The sequence below is a fragment of the Pleuronectes platessa genome, chromosome 21, assembly GCF_947347685.1.
Source record: "Pleuronectes platessa chromosome 21, fPlePla1.1, whole genome shotgun sequence".
NCBI lineage: Eukaryota > Metazoa > Chordata > Actinopteri > Pleuronectiformes > Pleuronectidae > Pleuronectes > Pleuronectes platessa.
The window spans coordinates 16,979,320-16,998,490 of record NC_070646.1 but is presented as its reverse complement, the minus strand read 5'-3'; the positions used below and the strand labels follow the sequence as shown (position 1 = coordinate 16,998,490).

Sequence of the window (19,171 nt, the reverse complement as noted above, 5' to 3'; positions counted from 1 at the left end):
TCCGCACATTTCTCAATAATTGGGTTTTAATGTCAACTAATTTGTTAAAAACAGGCTCACTTAAAGGATTTAGAGCCTAGATGAGGGGGGGAGAGGTGGATGGAGAAGAAGGGGACCGAGGAGACGCTCTGTTCAATCATGCGGACCATATCAGACCCAAAATCTCATATTTTAGCAATTTAATCCCATGTTGCGTGTCAGCAAATAAACACATCCACAAAAAAGACATAGAGGCCATCACCACTGTTGTTAATAAATTCGTAATATTCCAAATAAAGAAAAGATCGAAAGCAACACCTTGATCTCCCGACATGTCCCCTCGGGATTATGGCAGATGAGGTGAGAGAATTACATGTTCGTTAAAAGAGGTGCTGTGTTTGGGTGATTAAAAAAATTAGCTTTTGACTTCTTGTTTGTAAACACATGACGGGGCTTTGATATTTGTCCTCTGAAGTGTAGTTGTTGAAAACTACGGAAGCTCCACACAAATTCGGCCGGTGTGGCGGCACCAGTTTAGGAACGAGCGTTGGGCAAAGTACACACAAGACTTCGGCGTTTTCCTGAACACGGTCCTCTGTAAAGTTCGTCCGCTGCCATGTCCGCGGTGTCGACCGTGTCGCCTCGGTCCGTCGCTAAACTTGTCAGCCGGCCTCAACTGTCAGAAGGCTGCTCCCGCTCCAAAACACGCGTCCGTCTTTCGGTACCGAGCCACTGACAGTACAACTACAGCCAGGGTTCGATTCCCCCTCAGCTTTAACTTCAGAATGAATGTGTATGAGGAGATGGAAGGCTTCTCACCTGTTGTGGCCGGTGCAGGTGCCGACGGACACATTGACATCAGAGTCACTGCGGGAAGCAGCGCCGGACAGCACGAGAGCGAGGAGCGGGCGTCAAGCGGACTGTGGGACTTCAGATCACTATCCGGCAGTGACTGTCAAAGTAAAGCTCGACTCATTAACGTTCCTGCAAGATCTTAAAACCCTTCATTGACATTGTTTTATCCTTATTGCATTTGTGGTCCGTCATATGCCATCGTCTGCATATAAGCGAATTATCCGCACGGAGATTTCGACTGTGAATTTCTGGAACTACTGCGCATCAACCTTATTGTACTGTTGCCAGCCACCCATTTAAGGCTTTTATTTTGAAAGCAAATTTACATAACCTCGGCGAATCTTGACAGTTTGTTGACGGAACCTATTTCTGGATAACTGGGATCAGACAAGATCACAACAACTTTAATAGTTAAGAGGGAAAAAAATACAATGCTTCTAATTTAGTGTTTGAAGTTTATTTTCGTGTTAATTTTAATTTCTTTTAAACATGTATTAATTTCTTTTAGAACAAAAAAACACCCTACAAGAAAATTACCCTCTCTGGAATTTGAACGTAAAAGTTTTTGTCAACAATTCGGAAAAAATTAATTGGTTTGTCTCCCTGCACGGGCGGATTACTTATAAAAAGCACAGGCCCCGTGGAACCTGCAGCCAATTCCACTCCGGAGAAAGTGTGGTTATCTTGTAGCGCCATCTGCTGGTGTTAAAAATGCACTGATATAAGTCATAATCAAATGTCATGCTCTCTTCTCCTGTTATTGCATTTCCAACAATTATACAATTAACTTAAATCTATTTTTATTTAAAACAACATATACACGATAACACAATTCTCAGGTTTTATTTTGATCACCTTAACATTTTCAAAACTTTAACTCGAATGGCACAAATTAAAATGCTCTAGATTTGTATCTGGATCCGCAACAAATTACACACACTCTTAAATATGAGCCCCCTGACTATTCCTGTTATTTTTTTTATAAATCAAGATACATGAATTATTCTCTGAGCAATAAAATAAAATGTTTAAATATCTCACAACGTTAAAGAAAGTGAAACGAAATTCCTGAGTGTTTGTCTGAGAGGTTCACAGGCTTTGGTACAATTATTCAGCACACATTTGACACGTCTCGAAAGGTCATACTGGAATTGAAAGAGTACAGGTTGCTCCCCTGTATCTGAGTCCTCTGATGCCCTCTCATATCTGATGCACGACTGTATGTTTTACCACATGTGGGACACGTCCTGCTGGATGACACATCTTGCGGGCCCTTTTCAGACACCTCATTCATTGGTGTTACTGAAAGGTTTTCCCATCTCTGGATGTTGGTACTGTCTAAGTGGTCTTTGGGCTGCAATCACAACAGGTGTATACAGTGCAGGTAGCAGCATCCCCTTGGATATATGGTTTTTCATTCTCTCATCAGTAATGTGCTGGTTCTGACCTTGCTGTCATCTTTTGTACATTTGTTGGTCTTACGAGGGGTCAAGACTTTGTGAACACTTTCATATGCGGCTCTGACTAATACCTGGACCTGCTCTTCCTTTCTAATATCTATTATTCGTTGTCCAACAGAGGACTTGTTTTCTGTTGCAATAGCTTCCTTCATTTCAACATAAGAACCAACTTGAGCCTTAACCGCACAAGAGTCTAAACTCATCTTATCCTCTTCCAAAGACTCAACAGGTGGAACAGTGGCTGGAATCTTACCCCCTAGTCTTTGACCTCTGTTAACATTAGATTCTCTTGTTTTTGATTTGTCATTCTCTGTTCTGGCATTTCCTACGTGTTTTCCCAATGCAACAGTCTCTCTTGTCAGTTCTTTGTTAAATGCATCCATGTATTCACTTAGCACAGTTGCATCGGATACGCTCTCGCCTTGTTCTGTCAAGGCCGCTGTCACAGGTGGCCGACAGACAGCTGAACAAATGCAGGGTTGGCTGAAAGATTTAAACACGTAGTTAGTTATACACATAATGGGGATATCATCGACTTAAAACATCAGATCTCCACCCAAACTGAACTGCATGCTTTCATCAGTTCCTGAGAGTGACAGATAGACTGCATTCATTCTGGCAGTACCCACAGCACAGCGCTGATCATCCAGGCCACCTGTTTGTGAGAAAGATAAAGCAATGGAATTCTCAAGTTTTCTTGGAAAAATGTATGATCCTTTAAAAGAGGAAGATGAGAAGGTAGTCATCAGTTCATGTGTGTTATGTCCAGAGCTGGAGAAAAGATATTATCCTTTTCTTCACCATAAGACTGCAGACAGGGAAACAACTAAACAGGCTCTGGTCAGAGTTCAACAAAACTAGGCCCAAACCTAGTGTATAGCTGGGCTGTGAACAATCAATGTAAGAAATTGAGGATGTCGTTGAAAATAGTTGTGGAACAGCAGTACTCCAAATAGCGTTTTCATGACATCATTGTGTGGTATTTGCATTTTGAGTTGTTTTATTTTTTGCGTTTTTGTCATATTTCTTTTTTTTTCTTGTAAAGTACCACTTTGCTTTTAAAGCTGAACCTTGATAAATCAGGATTTGGAGAGAGGATTGGAAAGATATTAATGCTGTCACCGGAATACAGATAGACCTGTTTTTGTATTGATCAATGTCCAAATACAGAATTTACTATGAATGAGATGAGTAAATTGAAATCATAATTAACAGGCTACAATCGGATGAACGGTTTTTATTAAAAGCTGTAGCTGTAAAACCATGGAACATGTGACACATTTAATAAGTAAACACCAGTATGTAACACCTAAAGATGGTCGAAGATTTAGTCTCTCATCCTCAACATGTCCATGTGTTTAAAATCTCTGAGACATAAATACAAATTTGCAAAAAAAAAGATGCACCAATAAATTGTCGTAAAGCAGTCTGAAATTATTTGTTGTTTTTTCTTCAATTAAAACGTTATATGAAAGGATTAAATGTTACACATCTAGTCAGTAGTCAAGTATGCGTAAGAGCCCTCGTTGAGTGTGTTTAGATTCTGTTCTACATAAAAACAATTCTTAGAGATGAAACTATTGGTGAATTTCTAAATCTTCGTAAAAACTGCATCAGTAGGTTGTGGATGTGTCTTGAAATCATCTAATGTGAAGCAAAAGTTATTTGAAGCTCTACCAAATGTCCATCTTCTAGTATCACTTGATCAAATTGATCAACAACCCACTAAACACAAGCCACACCTCATCCTAGAAGTCAGGTCTCTCCTGAATGACTTCTACCTCTGATCAATTTAAGGTGGTATAATAATACATTTATATCCGACACTGCCTGTAAATTCAATTACATTTGTTTTGTATTGCACCAAAACACATTTTCTCGAGGCACATTACATCATGTCCATTCTCAAATAGAGCACGTGACATCAAAGACTATATGTGCTCATTGACAACTGACAGAGTCAAAGGCATCAAAGCCACTTATTTACAATGAACCAAACAAAGACTAGGCAGTAGATGGCGGTAGTGCACAAACGCTGCAGGAAATCGAACAGAGAAAAGCACACAGCAGCCGGCATGAGTAGACAAATTCTGGGTTCTTGTTCTTCCTCTTCTTCTTGTTCTTGTTCTTCTTCTTGTCCTTATTCTTCTTCCTCTTCGTCTACTTCTTCTTCTTCTTCTTCGTCTTGAGGTTAATGATGGTACAACAACAGTCAGGTGATGGAAATGGACATTGGCGAGGAATATGATCGTGATAATGTGTCTGTAGCAGACAGTCTCTATCAAAGTACAGAATTATATTCTCTGAAAGAGGGGAAGCATGTACTCAGCCATGGCTCCAACATATTAACCTTTTATCCAGCAGAGATCATGGCAGGCAGAGTTATGATGGTTAGAGTAGAATGTAGATTATTATTGATTATTTTCACCACAGAAGAAGAAGAAGAAGAAGAAGGGGAAGACGACATTAGATAGCGCCAATAAACAAAACAGAGATGAAGATGCTAAAAGTGAGTGGCTGAAAAAAGATTAACAACACTTTGTTTTAGAGAACATGTTTTTGCAAACATGCAAAACATCTGTCCCTACCAGGGGTTCAAATACACTTCTGGTCAGGAGTGTTACAACACAAATTTTTCAACCCCTGTTCAATTCTTCATTCCTCAGTGTGGATGTTTTTAAGAACGATTACACAAAACAACAGATTTTCTCAAAACTTAGAGGAAGTATGCAGTATCTTGGTGCAGATCTGGAGAACAGGGTGGATCCAGGATTTTTTTCACCTTCCTCAACATTTCATAAATTTCACTGTATTCCCAGAGAAACAATTCATGGATAATTCATGGACCTTAATGAAGAACAATCTGGCACACACAGGGAGCTGATATGGGTCTTTTAGATTCATGAGTCCCATGCTCTTTATATACAGTCTATGGTTCCATGTTGTCATTACTCCTGTTTGGCGAATACAAATTAAAATAAAATGTAAAAGGAGGAATGTACCATAAAGTTAAAAACATCCAAATCTTGATTAAAAAACAAATAGATATCAAGTGCCAGAGTCAGTAGATTGTTTTCAATTAAATATAGTGAGAATGCTATTAACATTTTAAAGTTACACTAGGACTGTCTTTATTATACATTTTCATTGGCTTCATTGAGTTGCTTGTATTCTGTGTTGTACACTGTCAATCTCATCACCCTTTCTAAATCCATAATATAACCTTATGACCCATTTTGGAGGAATGAGTGTGCTTGCCTTTTATAGTTTACAATTAGTGTGTGCAACTATGCATGTTGTCGCACATGGTCTCCCCAACTGTCACTATAGAAATTAATTGCATGCACATATAATCATTTATAAATCCAAGAATAAAAACAGATGATATCTGTTGATATAAATATCAGATCTCTTTTTAATTGTATTTATATATCCCATAGATTTACCTAGACGATTGTGTCATACTAAACATTATAGCTAAGGTGTTCTTCACTGCTTTGGAAAAGGGTGGGCCTTTTGGCCTTAGCATTTCTCCTCTCATGCCATTTTAAGTTTTTAAGTCCTGGGTTTGGTTGCTCTCTTTAGGTTTAGACCCAGATATTGACAGTGGCTTGGTATTAATTGCACAGGTAGGTTGCTTTGTTCTGTAAACTGCAGCTAACTTTTGCATCTTGTTGCAGCTGACCTTTGCAGCCTGTTGCCTCCGAGCAGTTGTGGTCCAAGGTACTGGAGAAATGGGGGGACATGCTGACCACAGAATTGGTTCTCTCATGCCAGCTGCTGTGTGCTTTTCTTGGTTAGATTTCTTTTGCTGTTCAATCTTCTTGGAGTTAGCCCATTGAATGGTATTCGTCTCCTTACGGTTTAAGTGCCTGTTTTTTTACTCTTCTGAGGTTTAGCCCTGGAAATTCTAGACAGTGGCTGTAGGGTAATAGCAGAGGGAGGGTGCTTTGTTCTGTAAGCTGCAGCTGACTTTTGCTAGCCTGGATGCCAGACGAACTTAGCCCCGCCCACAACATTTTGGTCGGGCAGTTCGGTCTGGAGTCGCTCCATTGGGAAAAAATTATGGGGCGTGTTTCAACTGACCAGGAAGTAAAATTCCTCTTCGCTCAATTGGATAGACCTACAACCAATCAGAGCAATGTAGTATGTGACGTATGCTAAGCAACGCATTGTGAGTTATTTACTAACGCCGGGTTCACACCGGACGCTTCAGCGCAGCGCCAAGCCTTAAATAACAGCTGGCTCCCATCCACTCCCATGTTAAAACTTTGTGCCGGTCACACCGGAGGCTGAAGCACCGCGAGGCAGCCTTGGTGCAGCGCGGTGCTTCAGCCTCCGGTGTGACTGGCACAAAACCGTGCAGCGATCTACTGGATCAACGGGTGATATTATTAGTGCTGCCCGGCGGTTCAGCGTCGCTTCAGTGTCCGTTGTGAACAGCCTAGCGCCGGGGCGATAGGGATTAGCGCGGTGCTTTGGCGTCGCCTCCACGTTCTGTGTTCCTCTTTCAAAATGAATGCGCTGTCGATGTCTTCTAAAACAGACTCAATGGCAGCATCTACACATCTCAGCTCGCCAGCGGCAGGCATGTTTGTTGAAAACGAATTCAACCCGAGGGCACTGTGATGACGTGGTTGATTACGTTACCGTTGATCATCTGTCAATCATCGTATAAAGCCCGCCCTGACAATCTGATTGGCCCGGTCGGGCCATATTTTTTTCCCAATGGAGCGACTCCAGACCGAACTGCCCGACCAAATTGTTGTGGGCGGGGCTAAGTTCGTCTGGCATCCAGGCTAGACTTTTGCAGCTTGTTGCAGCTGAGCTTTGCAGCCTGTTGCTGCTTCGCAGTTGTGGTATCAGCTACTGTAGAAATCGGAGGGTTAGCTGACCCCAGAATTTTTCTACGCTGCTGTGTGCATTTTCTTTGTTAGATTTCCTGAAGCGTTTGTGCGTTACCGCCATCTACTGTGTCCTCGTCTTTGTTCTAACCCTAACTCTAAATAAGTGGCTTTGGTACCTTTGACTCTGTCAGTTGTCAATAAGCACATAATGTCTATGATGTGATGTGCTCGAATTTACAGGCAGTGTCGGATATAAAATTATTATTATATCACCTTAAGTTGATCAGAGGTAGAAGTCGTTCAGGAGAGACCTGACTTCTAGGATGAGGTTTAGTGGACTGTTGATATCAATTTGATCAAGAGATAGCAGAAGATGAACATTTGGTAGAGCTTTAAATATCTTTTGCTTCATATTAGATTTCAAGACACACATCAAGAAATGTCCTCTTAAAACCTACTGATGCAATTTTTACGAAGATTCTGAAATTTACCATTATGTCTTCTCTAGGTTTTGTTTTTATGTAGAACAGAATCTACACACACTCAACGAGGGCTCTTACACACACTTCACTACTGACTAAATGTGCATCATTTAATCCTTTAATATTGCTTTTTAATTAAAATAAACAAATTAAAATAATATTTTATCATTTATAATATTTAGCTGGTATGTTTATTGTTTACAAATTATCTCAAGACTGGAAAGCATCATCATTTTATTTTTACTAATTTGTATTTGTCTCAGAGATTTTTAACAAATAACAATTTTCATCCAACTGTAGCCTGTTAATTTTAAAAACCAAGTTTTGAGACGAGAAATTAACCAGGAGATGGAACCACTGACACAGCACCCGGGTATGTGTCCAGATCAGAGCGTGGCTTGGGCCACATGCTTCTGTCTGAGTGGTCCAAGCCAGATGCAGTTTAAGTGAGCTGCACTGAGTTAGTGTTACTCTGTGCCTGACACATGATTACAGACATGTGCAGTGTAAAACATCAGCCCAGCTAACATAACCAACCCGATCGTTTCAATTTACTCATCTCATTCATAGTAAATTCTGTATTTCGCATTGATCAAGAAAAAAACAAGTTTATCTTTATTCCGGTGTCGGCATTTATATCTTTCCAATTCTCTCTCCAAATCCTGATTAAGCGTCTCGAGGAATAAAACAACCTTTGCATGTTATATGTGAATGTAGTCTACAGACTTTGGAACCTTTCATACATACACTGTTTTACTGAGCGTAACTATGATGCAGGGTTAATGCGGTACAATTGTATGTATTAGCTTTTTGTGTCGCTGCATGCTGTAGAGCTTAGGGAAAGCCTTTCCGCAGATGTGGCAAACAAATGGCTTTTCTTCCGAGTGTATTTTAGCATGCGCTTTGAGAAAACACATTTTTATAAAGCCCTTTCCACATACATCACATTTATACGGTCTCTCTGTCGTATGTTGTATAAGGACATGCTTCTTCACTTCAGAGGTTGACCTGAAGAGCTTGTCACATTCGGGCACGGTGCATTTAAAAGGTCTCTCTCCCGTATGGATTAATTTATGTCGAGCGAGTGTCGACGTGGAGAGCATCTTTCCACAGTACGAACACGGATGGCGGAATAGTTCGTTCAAGTGTTTGCTCCTCTGGTGCTTTTTCAGGGCCCCTTTCTCTTTAAAGGATTTCTCGCATTGGGAGCAAGCATGTCTCTTCTTCTTTTGACGCTCATCATGGATGACATTCAAGTGCCGCAACAGATTGGAGTTCAGGGAGAAAGTCTTGCCGCACTCCGGACACAGGAATGGTTTCTCTTTCGTGTGGACCCTTTCGTGATAAACGAGATCTGAGTCCGACTTGAATCTACAGCTGCACCGGGCACACTGGAATGGTAGGTGCCCTGTGTGCGTCCACTCGTGTAGGATCAAAAAGCGCAGCCTGGTTAAAGTTTTGGGACAGCGGTTGCATTTAAACGGCCTGCTTATTTTATGGACATTTTCACAATGCCTGAGTAAGGGCATAAACAGAGTAAAGGTCTCCTCACACCGGGTGCACTGGAACGCCGTGTGTGAGACCTTGTGCCTCGCCAGTGTCGCGGTGTCTCGTAACACCTTCCTACACACACTGCAGTACAACTCATCGTGTGTCAGTCTGTGTCTGTCTAGTGAAACTTTGAACCTGAAGGCCTCTTTGCATTTGTCACATTTGTAAAGATTCTGCGCTTCGTCCGGCTTCTCCGGATCTACTTGCTGCTTACCGTACTCATAACAGGTTCTGAGCACGTGCATCTTCAAAGATGAGAAGAGTTTAAATCTACTGTCGCATCCAGGGCAGGCGTAATCGCCTTCAGGAAAGTGTGTTTTCATGTGACTCCTCAGGCTTGTGTCTATATGCTTCTTGCAGAGAAAGCAGTAAACTTGATGGACTTTCTTCGAGGTGCTAGCTTTGACGTCCGAATCCACTTTTCTGTATGAATCAGCCATACTGGGACTTCCACTAGTGGTCTTATGGAAGGAGTCCTCATCTGAGTAGTAAGACCCTGAGTCATCTTCACTGCAGTTAGTGATAGGAGCCATATATGAGGAGTGGATTGAACTCTCATCGTCGGACACCCCTTGGGGAGTCCTGCTGGGTGATTTAGCTTTTCTAGAAGAAGGTTTGCAGACCGGGAGGGCCTGGTCACAAAGTCCTCTTTTCTCTTTCAGCAGAATCTGTTTCAGCTTCAGGCCTCTGTTTCGTCTGACAGGTCGAAGCTGCAAAGATTGCGGCGTGTCACGTCTTTCGAGCTGAACACAGCATTGTTTTACTCCAGAAGCATCATCCGCTTGACTTTGAAGGTGGCTAACATTTTCTTCACGTCTTGTAACATCGCCCTTTCCACGTACATCACATTTATACGGTCTCTCTGTCGTATGTTGTATAAGGACATGCTTCTTCACTTCAGAGGTTGACCTGAAGAGCTTGTCACATTCGGGCACGGTGCATTTAAAAGGTCTCTCTCCCGTATGGATTAATTTATGTCGAGCGAGTGTCGACGTGGAGAGCATCTTTCCACAGTACGAACACGGATGGCGGAATAGTTCGTTCAAGTGTTTGCTCCTCTGGTGCTTTTTCAGGGCCTCTTTCTCTTTAAAGGATTTCTCGCATTGGGAGCAAGCATGTCTCTTCTTCTTTTGACGCTCATCATGGATGAGATTCAAGTGCCGCAACAGATTGGACTTCTGGGAGAAAGTCTTGCCGCACTCCGGACACCGGAAGGGTTTCTCTTTCGTGTGGACCCTTTCATGGTAAATGAGATCTGCGTCCGACTTGAATCTACAGCTGCACCGGGCACACTGGAATGGTAGGTGCCCCGTGTGCGTCCACTCGTGTAGGATCAAAAAGCGCAACCTGGGTAAAGTTTTGGGACAGCGGTTGCATTTAAACGGCCTGCTTATTTTATGAATATTTTCACAATGCCTGACTAAGGGCTTAAACAGAGTAAAGGTCTCCTCACACCGGGTGCACTGGAACGCCGTGTGTGAGACCTTGTGCCTCGCCAGTGTCGCGGCGTCTCGTAACACCTTCCTACACACACTGCAGTACAACTCATCGTGTGTCAGTCTGTGTCTGTCCAGTGAAACTTTGAACCTGAAGGCCTCTTGGCATTTGTCACATTTGTAAAGATTCTGCGCTTCGTCCGGCTTCTCCGGATCTACTTGCTGCTTACCGTACTCATAACAGGTTCTGCGCATGTGCATCTCAAAAGATGAGAAGAGTTTAAATCTACTGTCGCATCGAGGGCAGGCGTAATCGCCTTCAGGAAAGTGTGTTGTCATGTGACTCCTCAGGCTTGTGTCTACATGCTTCTTGCAGAGAAAGCAGTAAACTTGATGGACTTTCTTCGAGGTGCTAGCTTTGACGTCCGAATCCAATTTTCTGTATGAATCAGCCATACTGGGACTTCCACTAGTGGTCTTATGGAAGGAGTCCTCATCTGAGTAGTAAGACCCTGAGTCATCTTCACTGCAGTTAGTGATAGGAGCCATATATGAGGAGCGGATTGAACTCTCATCGTCGGACACCCCTTGGGGAGCCCTGCTGGGTGATTTAGCTTTTCTAGAAGAAGGTTTGCAGACCGGGAGGGCCTGGTCACAAAGTCCTCTTTTCTCTTTCAGCAGAATCTGTTTCAGCTTCAGGCCTCTGTTTCGTCTGACAGGTCGAAGCTGCAAAGATTGCGGCAAGTCACGTCTTTCGAGCTGAACACAGCATTGTTTTACTCCAGCAGCATCATCCGCTTGACTTTGAAGGTGGCTAACATTTTCCTCACGTCTTGTAACATCGCCCTTTCCACGTACATCACATTTATACGGTCTCTCTGTCGTATGTTGTATAAGGACATGCTTCTTCACTTCAGAGGTTGACCTGAAGAGCTTGTCACATTCGGGCACGGTGCATTTAAAAGGTCTCTCTCCCGTCTGGATTAATTTATGTCGAGCGAGTGTCGACGTGGAGAGCATCTTTCCACAGTACGAAAACGGATGGCGGAATAGTTCGTTCAAGTGTTTGCTCCTCTGGTGCTTTTTCAGGGCCTCTTTCTCTTTAAAGGATTTCTCGCATTGGGAGCAAGCATGTCTCTTCTTCTTTTGACGCTCATCATGGATGAGATTCAAGTGCCGCAACAGATTGGACTTCTGGGAGAAAGTCTTGCCGCACTCCGGACACCGGAAGGGTTTCTCTTTCGTGTGGACCCTTTCATGGTAAATGAGATCTGCGTCCGACTTGAATCTACAGCTGCACCGGGCACACTGGAATGGTAGGTGCCCTGTGTGCGTCCACTCGTGTAGGATCAAAAAACGCAGCCTGGTTAAAGTTTTGGGACAGCGGTTGCATTTAAACGGCCTGCTTATTTTATGAATATTTTCACAATGCCTGACTAAGGGCTTAAACAGAGTAAAGGTCTCCTCACACCGGGTGCACTGGAACGCCGTGTGTGAGACCTTGTGCCTCGCCAGTGTCGCGGCGTCTCGTAACACCTTCCTACACACACTGCAGTACAACTCATCGTGTGTCAGTCTGTGTCTGTCCAGTGAAACTTTGAACCTGAAGGCCTCTTGGCATTTGTCACATTTGTAAAGATTCTGCGCTTCGTCCGGCTTCTCCGGATCTACTTGCTGCTTACCGTACTCATAACAGGTTCTGCGCATGTGCATCTCAAAAGATGAGAAGAGTTTAAATCTACTGTCGCATCGAGGGCAGGCGTAATCGCCTTCAGGAAAGTGTGTTGTCATGTGACTCCTCAGGCTTGTGTCTACATGCTCCTTGCAGAGAAAGCAGTAAACTTGATGGACTTTCTTCGAGGTGCTAGCTTTGACGTCCGAATCCAATTTTCTGTATGAATCAGCCATACTGGGACTTCCACTAGTGGTCTTATGGAAGGAGTCCTCATCTGAGTAGTAAGACCCTGAGTCATCTTCACTGCAGTTAGTGATAGGAGCCATATATGAGGAGTGGATTGAACTCTCATCGTCGGACACCCCTTGGGGAGTCCTGCTGGGTGATTTAGCTTTTCTAGAAGAACGTTTGCAGACCGGGAGGGCCTGGTCACAAAGTCCTCTTTTCTCTTTCAGCAGAATCTGTTTCAGCTTCAGGCCTCTGTTTCGTCTGACAGGTCGAAGCTGCCAAGACTGCGGCGTGTCACGTCTTTCGAGCTGAACACAGCATTGTTTTACTCCAGCTGCATCATCTGCTTGACTTTGAAGCTGGTCAACATTTTCTTCACGTCTTGTAATATCGTCAGAAGCTAGTCCTGTTTCATTTTCCCCAGGAGTCCAGTTAGTTTTTTCAGTCTTTATTTCACTTGTGGGATGCTCTGTGAATGAGTCAGTATTTAACTGTGCTGTATGAGGCGGCGCTAAATGTTCCTCATCCACATCTGATGTACCTGTCAGCACATAATCCAAGATGTTGGCTTGTGCTTTTTTCTGTGTCTCGGTTATTTTTGCAGAGGGAAGTTTGAGCGCTGAAGTAATGCAGGCGCCATCCAGGGAACCATCTGAAAAGAAAAAAAACAACATTTTAATTAAAGAGTGAAAAAACACAAGATCCTAAACTCTTTCTGCTACGTGTAATTAACTTGTGAAGCTCACAGAGAAGGTAACAAACATATTTCATAGAAAACTTTGACTTGTGTTAATAGATACATTTGTATTTACCTAAATGTTCGGTAACAAGGGTGAGGCCCAACAATTCAAACACACAACAGTAACAATCTAACACGTTAAAGATGCTATGGTAAATGATTTTGCACATCCAGCAACATTAACGTTAATCAAAGGTCGCCTGTTTCTAAAATTGCCTCAGGCTACATCCATGCTAACACACTTTGGTTTTAGTTTTCTGTCCAGTTGAGTGTTTGAGCTTCATATCAGTGGTAAACTCTTTGATGGAAGTTTTCTGGAAGCTGGTGAATGGAGAACTCAGGCAGCAGCGGTGGTTCTGTTACTAACAGTAAGGGTTAGCAACTCTTTGCACTCACGACTCGTAGTCGAGTTGTGACTGGTAGGAAGAACACATGGGGGACTGTCTCAGGGTTAACAAAAGTCCCAGTTTCTAACTAAAAGAGTTTTCAACTAAGAATGGGCCAGCAGCAAGTCCACATTCTCAGCTTTACTGGCTTGGAAACTACTAGAGTGGTGTGGATGGCAGGTGCAACCTGCAGGTGCAACCATAGCAACAGTGATCTATATTACAGCTTAAATGTGTGGATTAGTGTGGACGTAGCCTACATCATACATCTTAATATACTGAATATCTTTTGGTTTTATGAATGTTGGTTTGACAAAACGAGGCATTCGAAGAAAGCTATATGGATTCTGAAAAGATAGGTGTTGACTTTGCATCTTTTTAATTATTTTCATGTTTAATTAACTAATTAGTAGTCAAAAATATATTTTTTAAATCTAATTGACATGTTAATGGTTACCTGAAGCTAGGATGCAGTAATCGTACAGGGTTCAACATTTGATGCACTCCCAAAGGTTTTTTTACAGTTTGAAATTGAACTGAGCTGCAGAAAAGCCTATGATATTTCCTGTTTATCAATAAATGATCTAAATTATTTGTATTTCGCATAGCAACATTTTCCCACTCAAACAAAGTACATGGTTATTCATACTGTAACATCAGTCTACTCCATGAATGACTTCTCGTAGCACCACATATTACACTTGTAATGGACACCAATCATTCTATAGAAGATCTGTATCAGGTTGAGTGAGGGTGTCCTCTCAGAAATTACAATGTTGACACACAACATGTGGAAACAAGGGTGATAAACTGAGTAAACCCATAAGTCAGGAACTGTAAAGACTTGCCATTGTGATCCAGTTGGCTGAGGTCTTTTTGATACCGCAGCACGATTCGGAGCTCCTCGTACTGAGCGACAGACTCCAAACAGTCCTCCAGGACAGGGGATGCCTCATCAAACATGGAGGAAACCTGGAAAAAAGGAAAAGAACGTTGCCTCTATAAAGAAGCAATATTCAAAGCTATGAAGGTGATGTATGTGTTGTGTTAAGTATGAACCTGTTGGAACGGTTGTAGAGGAAGAAGCTTTTCAAGCCGGGACAGAAGCAGCCACGTCAAGGTGTGAAGTGCTTCATCAAATGTCGCACCAAACTTTTCAGGGAAAACGTTCTGAAAGAAGAAAACAAATGTCGTTACTTAAAAACATACAGAAAAATCACTCAGTCATTTAAAAATCTGAAATAAAAGAGGTTATAAGAAAGACACGAGACTAAAGTTTGTGTCCCAGCTTAAGTAACTCACACTATAGTGTCTTGTATGGACAGTAATGCACATTCTCAGCTAACAGGTTTAATTTACAGTGAATATTGATCCCATGTAATTTCTTCATCACTAGTTGAAATGTGTTGGATCATCAACTGAAATGTCGAGATCAGAGACTATAAATAAAGATGGAGGACATGACAGCTACCCAAAAGTGAAGCCAAAGCCTCTTGATTGCCCCCTGGTGGCTGGCTTCAGTGCAGGTCATAAACCCTGCCTCCTCCGTGTTAGTGGATGGTATATGGATCATTTTAAGTATATTTTTCTACAAGATGTTGTTTGTCATTTGACATTTCTTATCACACTGATGTTTGATCAAGTGCTATTTTTCCAATCAATTTGTTCTTATCTACTTATAGATATCCTAAAACTGCTTATTATGAAACGTCATGATTGACAGTTGAGACTGACTTGTGACTGGTCTGGGGCATGTGTCGAAGGAAGGTACTGGCTCCAAATGATGTTTTTGGTACAAAGCAGCAGTGTTCGTTTTTTGGAATATATCTGGAACGTGGGAATGAAGTGGAGAATGGTCGTCCATCTTTATATATAGTCTATTGTCTTGCTACAACTACAAATAAAATAAAAGTCTGTATCAGAAACTTACCAAAACAAAATGAGTGACCATTCCAGTGGATGACAACATTTTTACATAATTATTATAAGGAAAACTACTAGCAGATGGTTATTTCCACACATTAGTTGCACTCTATGTTCTGTACATGTTCAACAATAACACTGACCTGAAAAAAGTCTCCCCTCTTCTCTGGATCTTTCAGTATGTTCTTAACAACATCCACAAAGTCTGAGTTTGGCACTTCCTCATTAGTGGCTCCAGCCTGCCAGACATGAAAAAGCATATTTTACCATGGTATCATTCAAATTACATTATTCACCTTAAATGGGATGGTCACTTCTAAAAGCTAATTTCCAATAAAGTGTTTATATTGATTTTGAAATAAAGACGCATTGAACTCACCTCCACTAGCCATGCCTCGATATGGTTCTGCATCCTGTCCAGGTGTGGCCAGACAGCCGCAAAATCTGCAGTTGCTTCAAACTGACATAACTCCAGGATCAGCTAAAAGGACACAAATGTAATCACAGTTACAGGACACACTTCCTCCAAACCTCTTTTCAAAAATCTAAATTCCATGACTTAGATTGAGTCTATTAGCTCCACAGCTTAGCATTACTGCATGTTCATCTATATTTATAGACTATAAACATAAACTACAGTTCATATATGGTAGAAATTATGTAATCATGATGTCACATAGTGAAGTAATTCATTAACTATTGCAATCAAAAACGTTAGACAAACAATAAACAGCTTATTTATATCAACCAATCATTGTAATCATTTTGGGAAAATGATGTCCTGATGCCCGATATACCTTTTAATGCTTTGTATTAAACAAGTGTTACATTCCTGAATTGAAAGGACAAAGCAGACCAAGAGGAACTGGTGGTTGACGAGATCAATTCCACAATGTGTAAAAGGTCATTTGTTTTTGAAAAATTTCCCAGTTGTAAGTAATAAAACAGACACTGTGTTAAAGTCAATCTCAAAGGCCCCAATCACAGCCGGTATCATATGGTAAATATTAGTAGTTAAGTGGCTACTGCGCCTTCTCACACGTGCTCTGAGGCCCAGGGTGAGTTGGAATTTCTGGCGGGTGGTGAGCAGCTCCGGGACGATGTCTGTGACCGTGGAAACAAACTCCTCCAGCATCCCATAATTGGCCACAACTTTCTTCTGGATGGTCTGCCAGACAGCTGCCGAGACCAGCCGAAGGGGAGAGACCAGGAGGCGCAGAGCAGAGAGAGTAGGGCAGGAACCTGAGCGCAAATGTAAGCACATCATCTTATCAACAAGGATTATTTCCTTCATTTGTTTGTCTGTGAAATAATTGTGATATATGGGTCAGATACAAATAAAAATCTGGATCTAGTGAATTGAAATATGGTTTCATAACGGGACTGTTGGGCATTGGCTGAGTACTTAGTGACATTCTAGTTTTGAATGATCCTACTTTTATTTATTTTTAAAGGCACCATATCAACTGGAGCATTAACAAACTAGAATAATCTGCCCACTGAACAGCAGAAAGTGTTACAGACATGCTAGAGCTACTGACTCTTGGTCACATACTCATTACTCAAACAACTTGGACCTGAATACTGTCTAAACATCCTCAAACTGGAACATTCATTTTATTTCATTACACACTCTTTTATGAGGCAAATTCAAAGGATGTCTAAGGTACAACTCAGAGCTTCCATAATATGCAAACACTCACTTTCATTATCAATGAGAGATGCAGCTAAAAGTTTAACTCCATCCACAGCTTTCACTTCAACTACTGTCAGTGTCTCAACAGGTTTCAACTGCTGGTTCAATATTTGCCTTTTTGCATTTTGCCTCTGTCTGAGCCTGTTCAGTCACTCTTAGTAAGTCTTACTCAAACAGACCTATGTTGTCCCTTTGTATTGTTTGTGTGCTGGACGTTGTGTGCAGAGCTTTTTTAATACAATCTATGGTGCAGAGTGCTCGTGGTTTTCATCCTACCTGGTTCATCTGCAATGAAGATTTTATAGTCAATATATTTAATAAAATGAAACTTGATTAAATTGATTATATACATTTTATTAATACTGCTGAAGGCATTGCATGTTCAAATCTCACCGAATTCGACCCTGCTCTTCTTTGGGCAATTTTCAATGCACATGCCAAGTGTGAAGCCGAAAAGGTGATAAGGTCTGTGAGATATGTGTTCCACAGTAATACGGTAAGATGTTAGAGGAATTAGTAAGTAGGGGTTTGTAATTTTGAATTCAACACAATATATCTATAAACAATCTTCTGGAAATGTAGCTTTCTTGTAAATTCTGTTAAGGCTGAGAGATAAATTGTTACTAAACATACGAACATTCTCATTCGGATTCCTGAAAAAAGCAAGAAGCTATGCAGTCCATGGTGGAGATTTGTGGAATTTCCTCCAAAGAAAAACTTATATTCACATTGGTAATACATAAAATACTATTCTGCCATCACTCCCATGCTGAGCCACTGACTGGAATCACAGTGTGGTGAGATGTCGGCATCTGTTTCAGACAAATGATATCAGCAATTCATGTGAATGGGTAAAATGATTGCTAAGTTATCTAACAATATATTTAAAGTTATAGATATAAACAAGAGGGCGCGTGTTTCTGGATATTAATAATCACCAAGCTCACAATGTTGACACTGACTGAAGTTTCAACGGTTAGCTTACGTAGCTAGCTAGCAGTGTTTCGAGTGTTTCTTGGTGAACGGCTACTCACGCTCTCCTTTTGAATTAACCTCCATCTTGATTATTCGCTGAGGAGATAATTAATTTAGCCAAGGATAATCTCTCTTCTCTTCTCTGTGTTGTTTGTTTTGTTTTTTATTAGTGATGTGTCCTCCCGTGTCGAGTAATCGAGGAGGATTTTTTATCATGTGACGGAAACTCTATTGGTGCGACGCTGTTTTTGTTCCGGGTTGTCTGTTGTTTTTTTCACGTCAACTTTATTTAAAACTTGAAATTGTATAAACATTTACAAGAAACTGAATAACCTGGTGAAGTGACACATCCCCACTACATGACCAGACAGGAGGATAAATAAATATTAGGCTGACAAAATAAAACAGTACGTATATACATACAAAATGGTCAAATGTATTTAGTCTATCAGCAGTCAGTAAGTCTGTCGATAGCCTAGATTCAGTTTAGAATTTGTTATAACTAAATTTCAAGAATACATGAGGTAATGTTAATTGGAGATTGTATAAATGAGAGCGTACTGAAAGCAAAATTATTTTTTTAAGTGTCAGTTCAATCCTTAACATTTTAAAAGTTTAAATTACATTTACATTATGTAAAATCCTTCAATTGAGTCCAGAAAGTAATTTTTAATATCTAATAATGTTCAATATTTGAACATTTTAAGAGATTAGTTGGATAATGAGTTAGTGAAATTTTAACGTAGACTTCTTTAATCGTATTGGTGAGTCGGAAGTTATATGGTAATGTCCTCTGATTTGTACCTGCAAAGATATTCAGGGTTTTCTGAGATGTTCCACAGTGCCCAGTTATGTCATCCAATCCAGTCCTGACCAGTGTCCAATCTCAATTCCATCTTATACCCCTTTTAACTAACGTTTCCTAAACAACAGTTTCAT

The 19,171-nt window shown here is 41.2% G+C and overlaps 2 protein-coding genes across 6 annotated transcripts in view; both read right to left on the bottom strand.

Moving 5' to 3' along the window:
* Nucleotides 1–890, bottom strand: part of LOC128426693 (caskin-2) — a 52,286-nt gene extending 51,396 nt beyond the window's left edge. For all 4 annotated transcript variants that reach the window (XM_053413717.1, XM_053413719.1, XM_053413718.1 and 1 more), the window contains exon 1: nt 799–890. The gene's annotated coding sequence lies outside the window, so the exon portion shown is untranslated. The remainder of the gene's footprint in view (nt 1–798) is intronic.
* A 727-nt stretch (nt 891–1,617) lies between these two features.
* On the bottom strand, nt 1,618–19,123 carry LOC128426395 (zinc finger protein 91). Of its 2 annotated transcripts, XM_053413243.1 has the most exons (8): nt 18,292–18,499; nt 16,601–16,803; nt 15,941–16,042; nt 15,705–15,800; nt 14,698–14,808; nt 14,487–14,610; nt 13,055–13,165; nt 1,618–2,777 (listed from the first exon to the last, which is right to left on the bottom strand). In XM_053413243.1, exons 1-8 carry the CDS (start codon nt 18,314–18,316, stop codon nt 2,737–2,739), a joined length of 813 nt encoding a protein of 270 aa, XP_053269218.1. In that variant the 5' UTR covers nt 18,317–18,499; the 3' UTR covers nt 1,618–2,736. The 2 variants fall into 2 exon arrangements, with proteins under 2 accessions (XP_053269218.1, XP_053269217.1); XM_053413242.1 differs by lacking the exon at nt 1,618–2,777 and having other exon boundaries at nt 7,728–13,165; nt 18,292–19,123.
* Nucleotides 19,124–19,171: the final 48 nt, after the last annotated feature.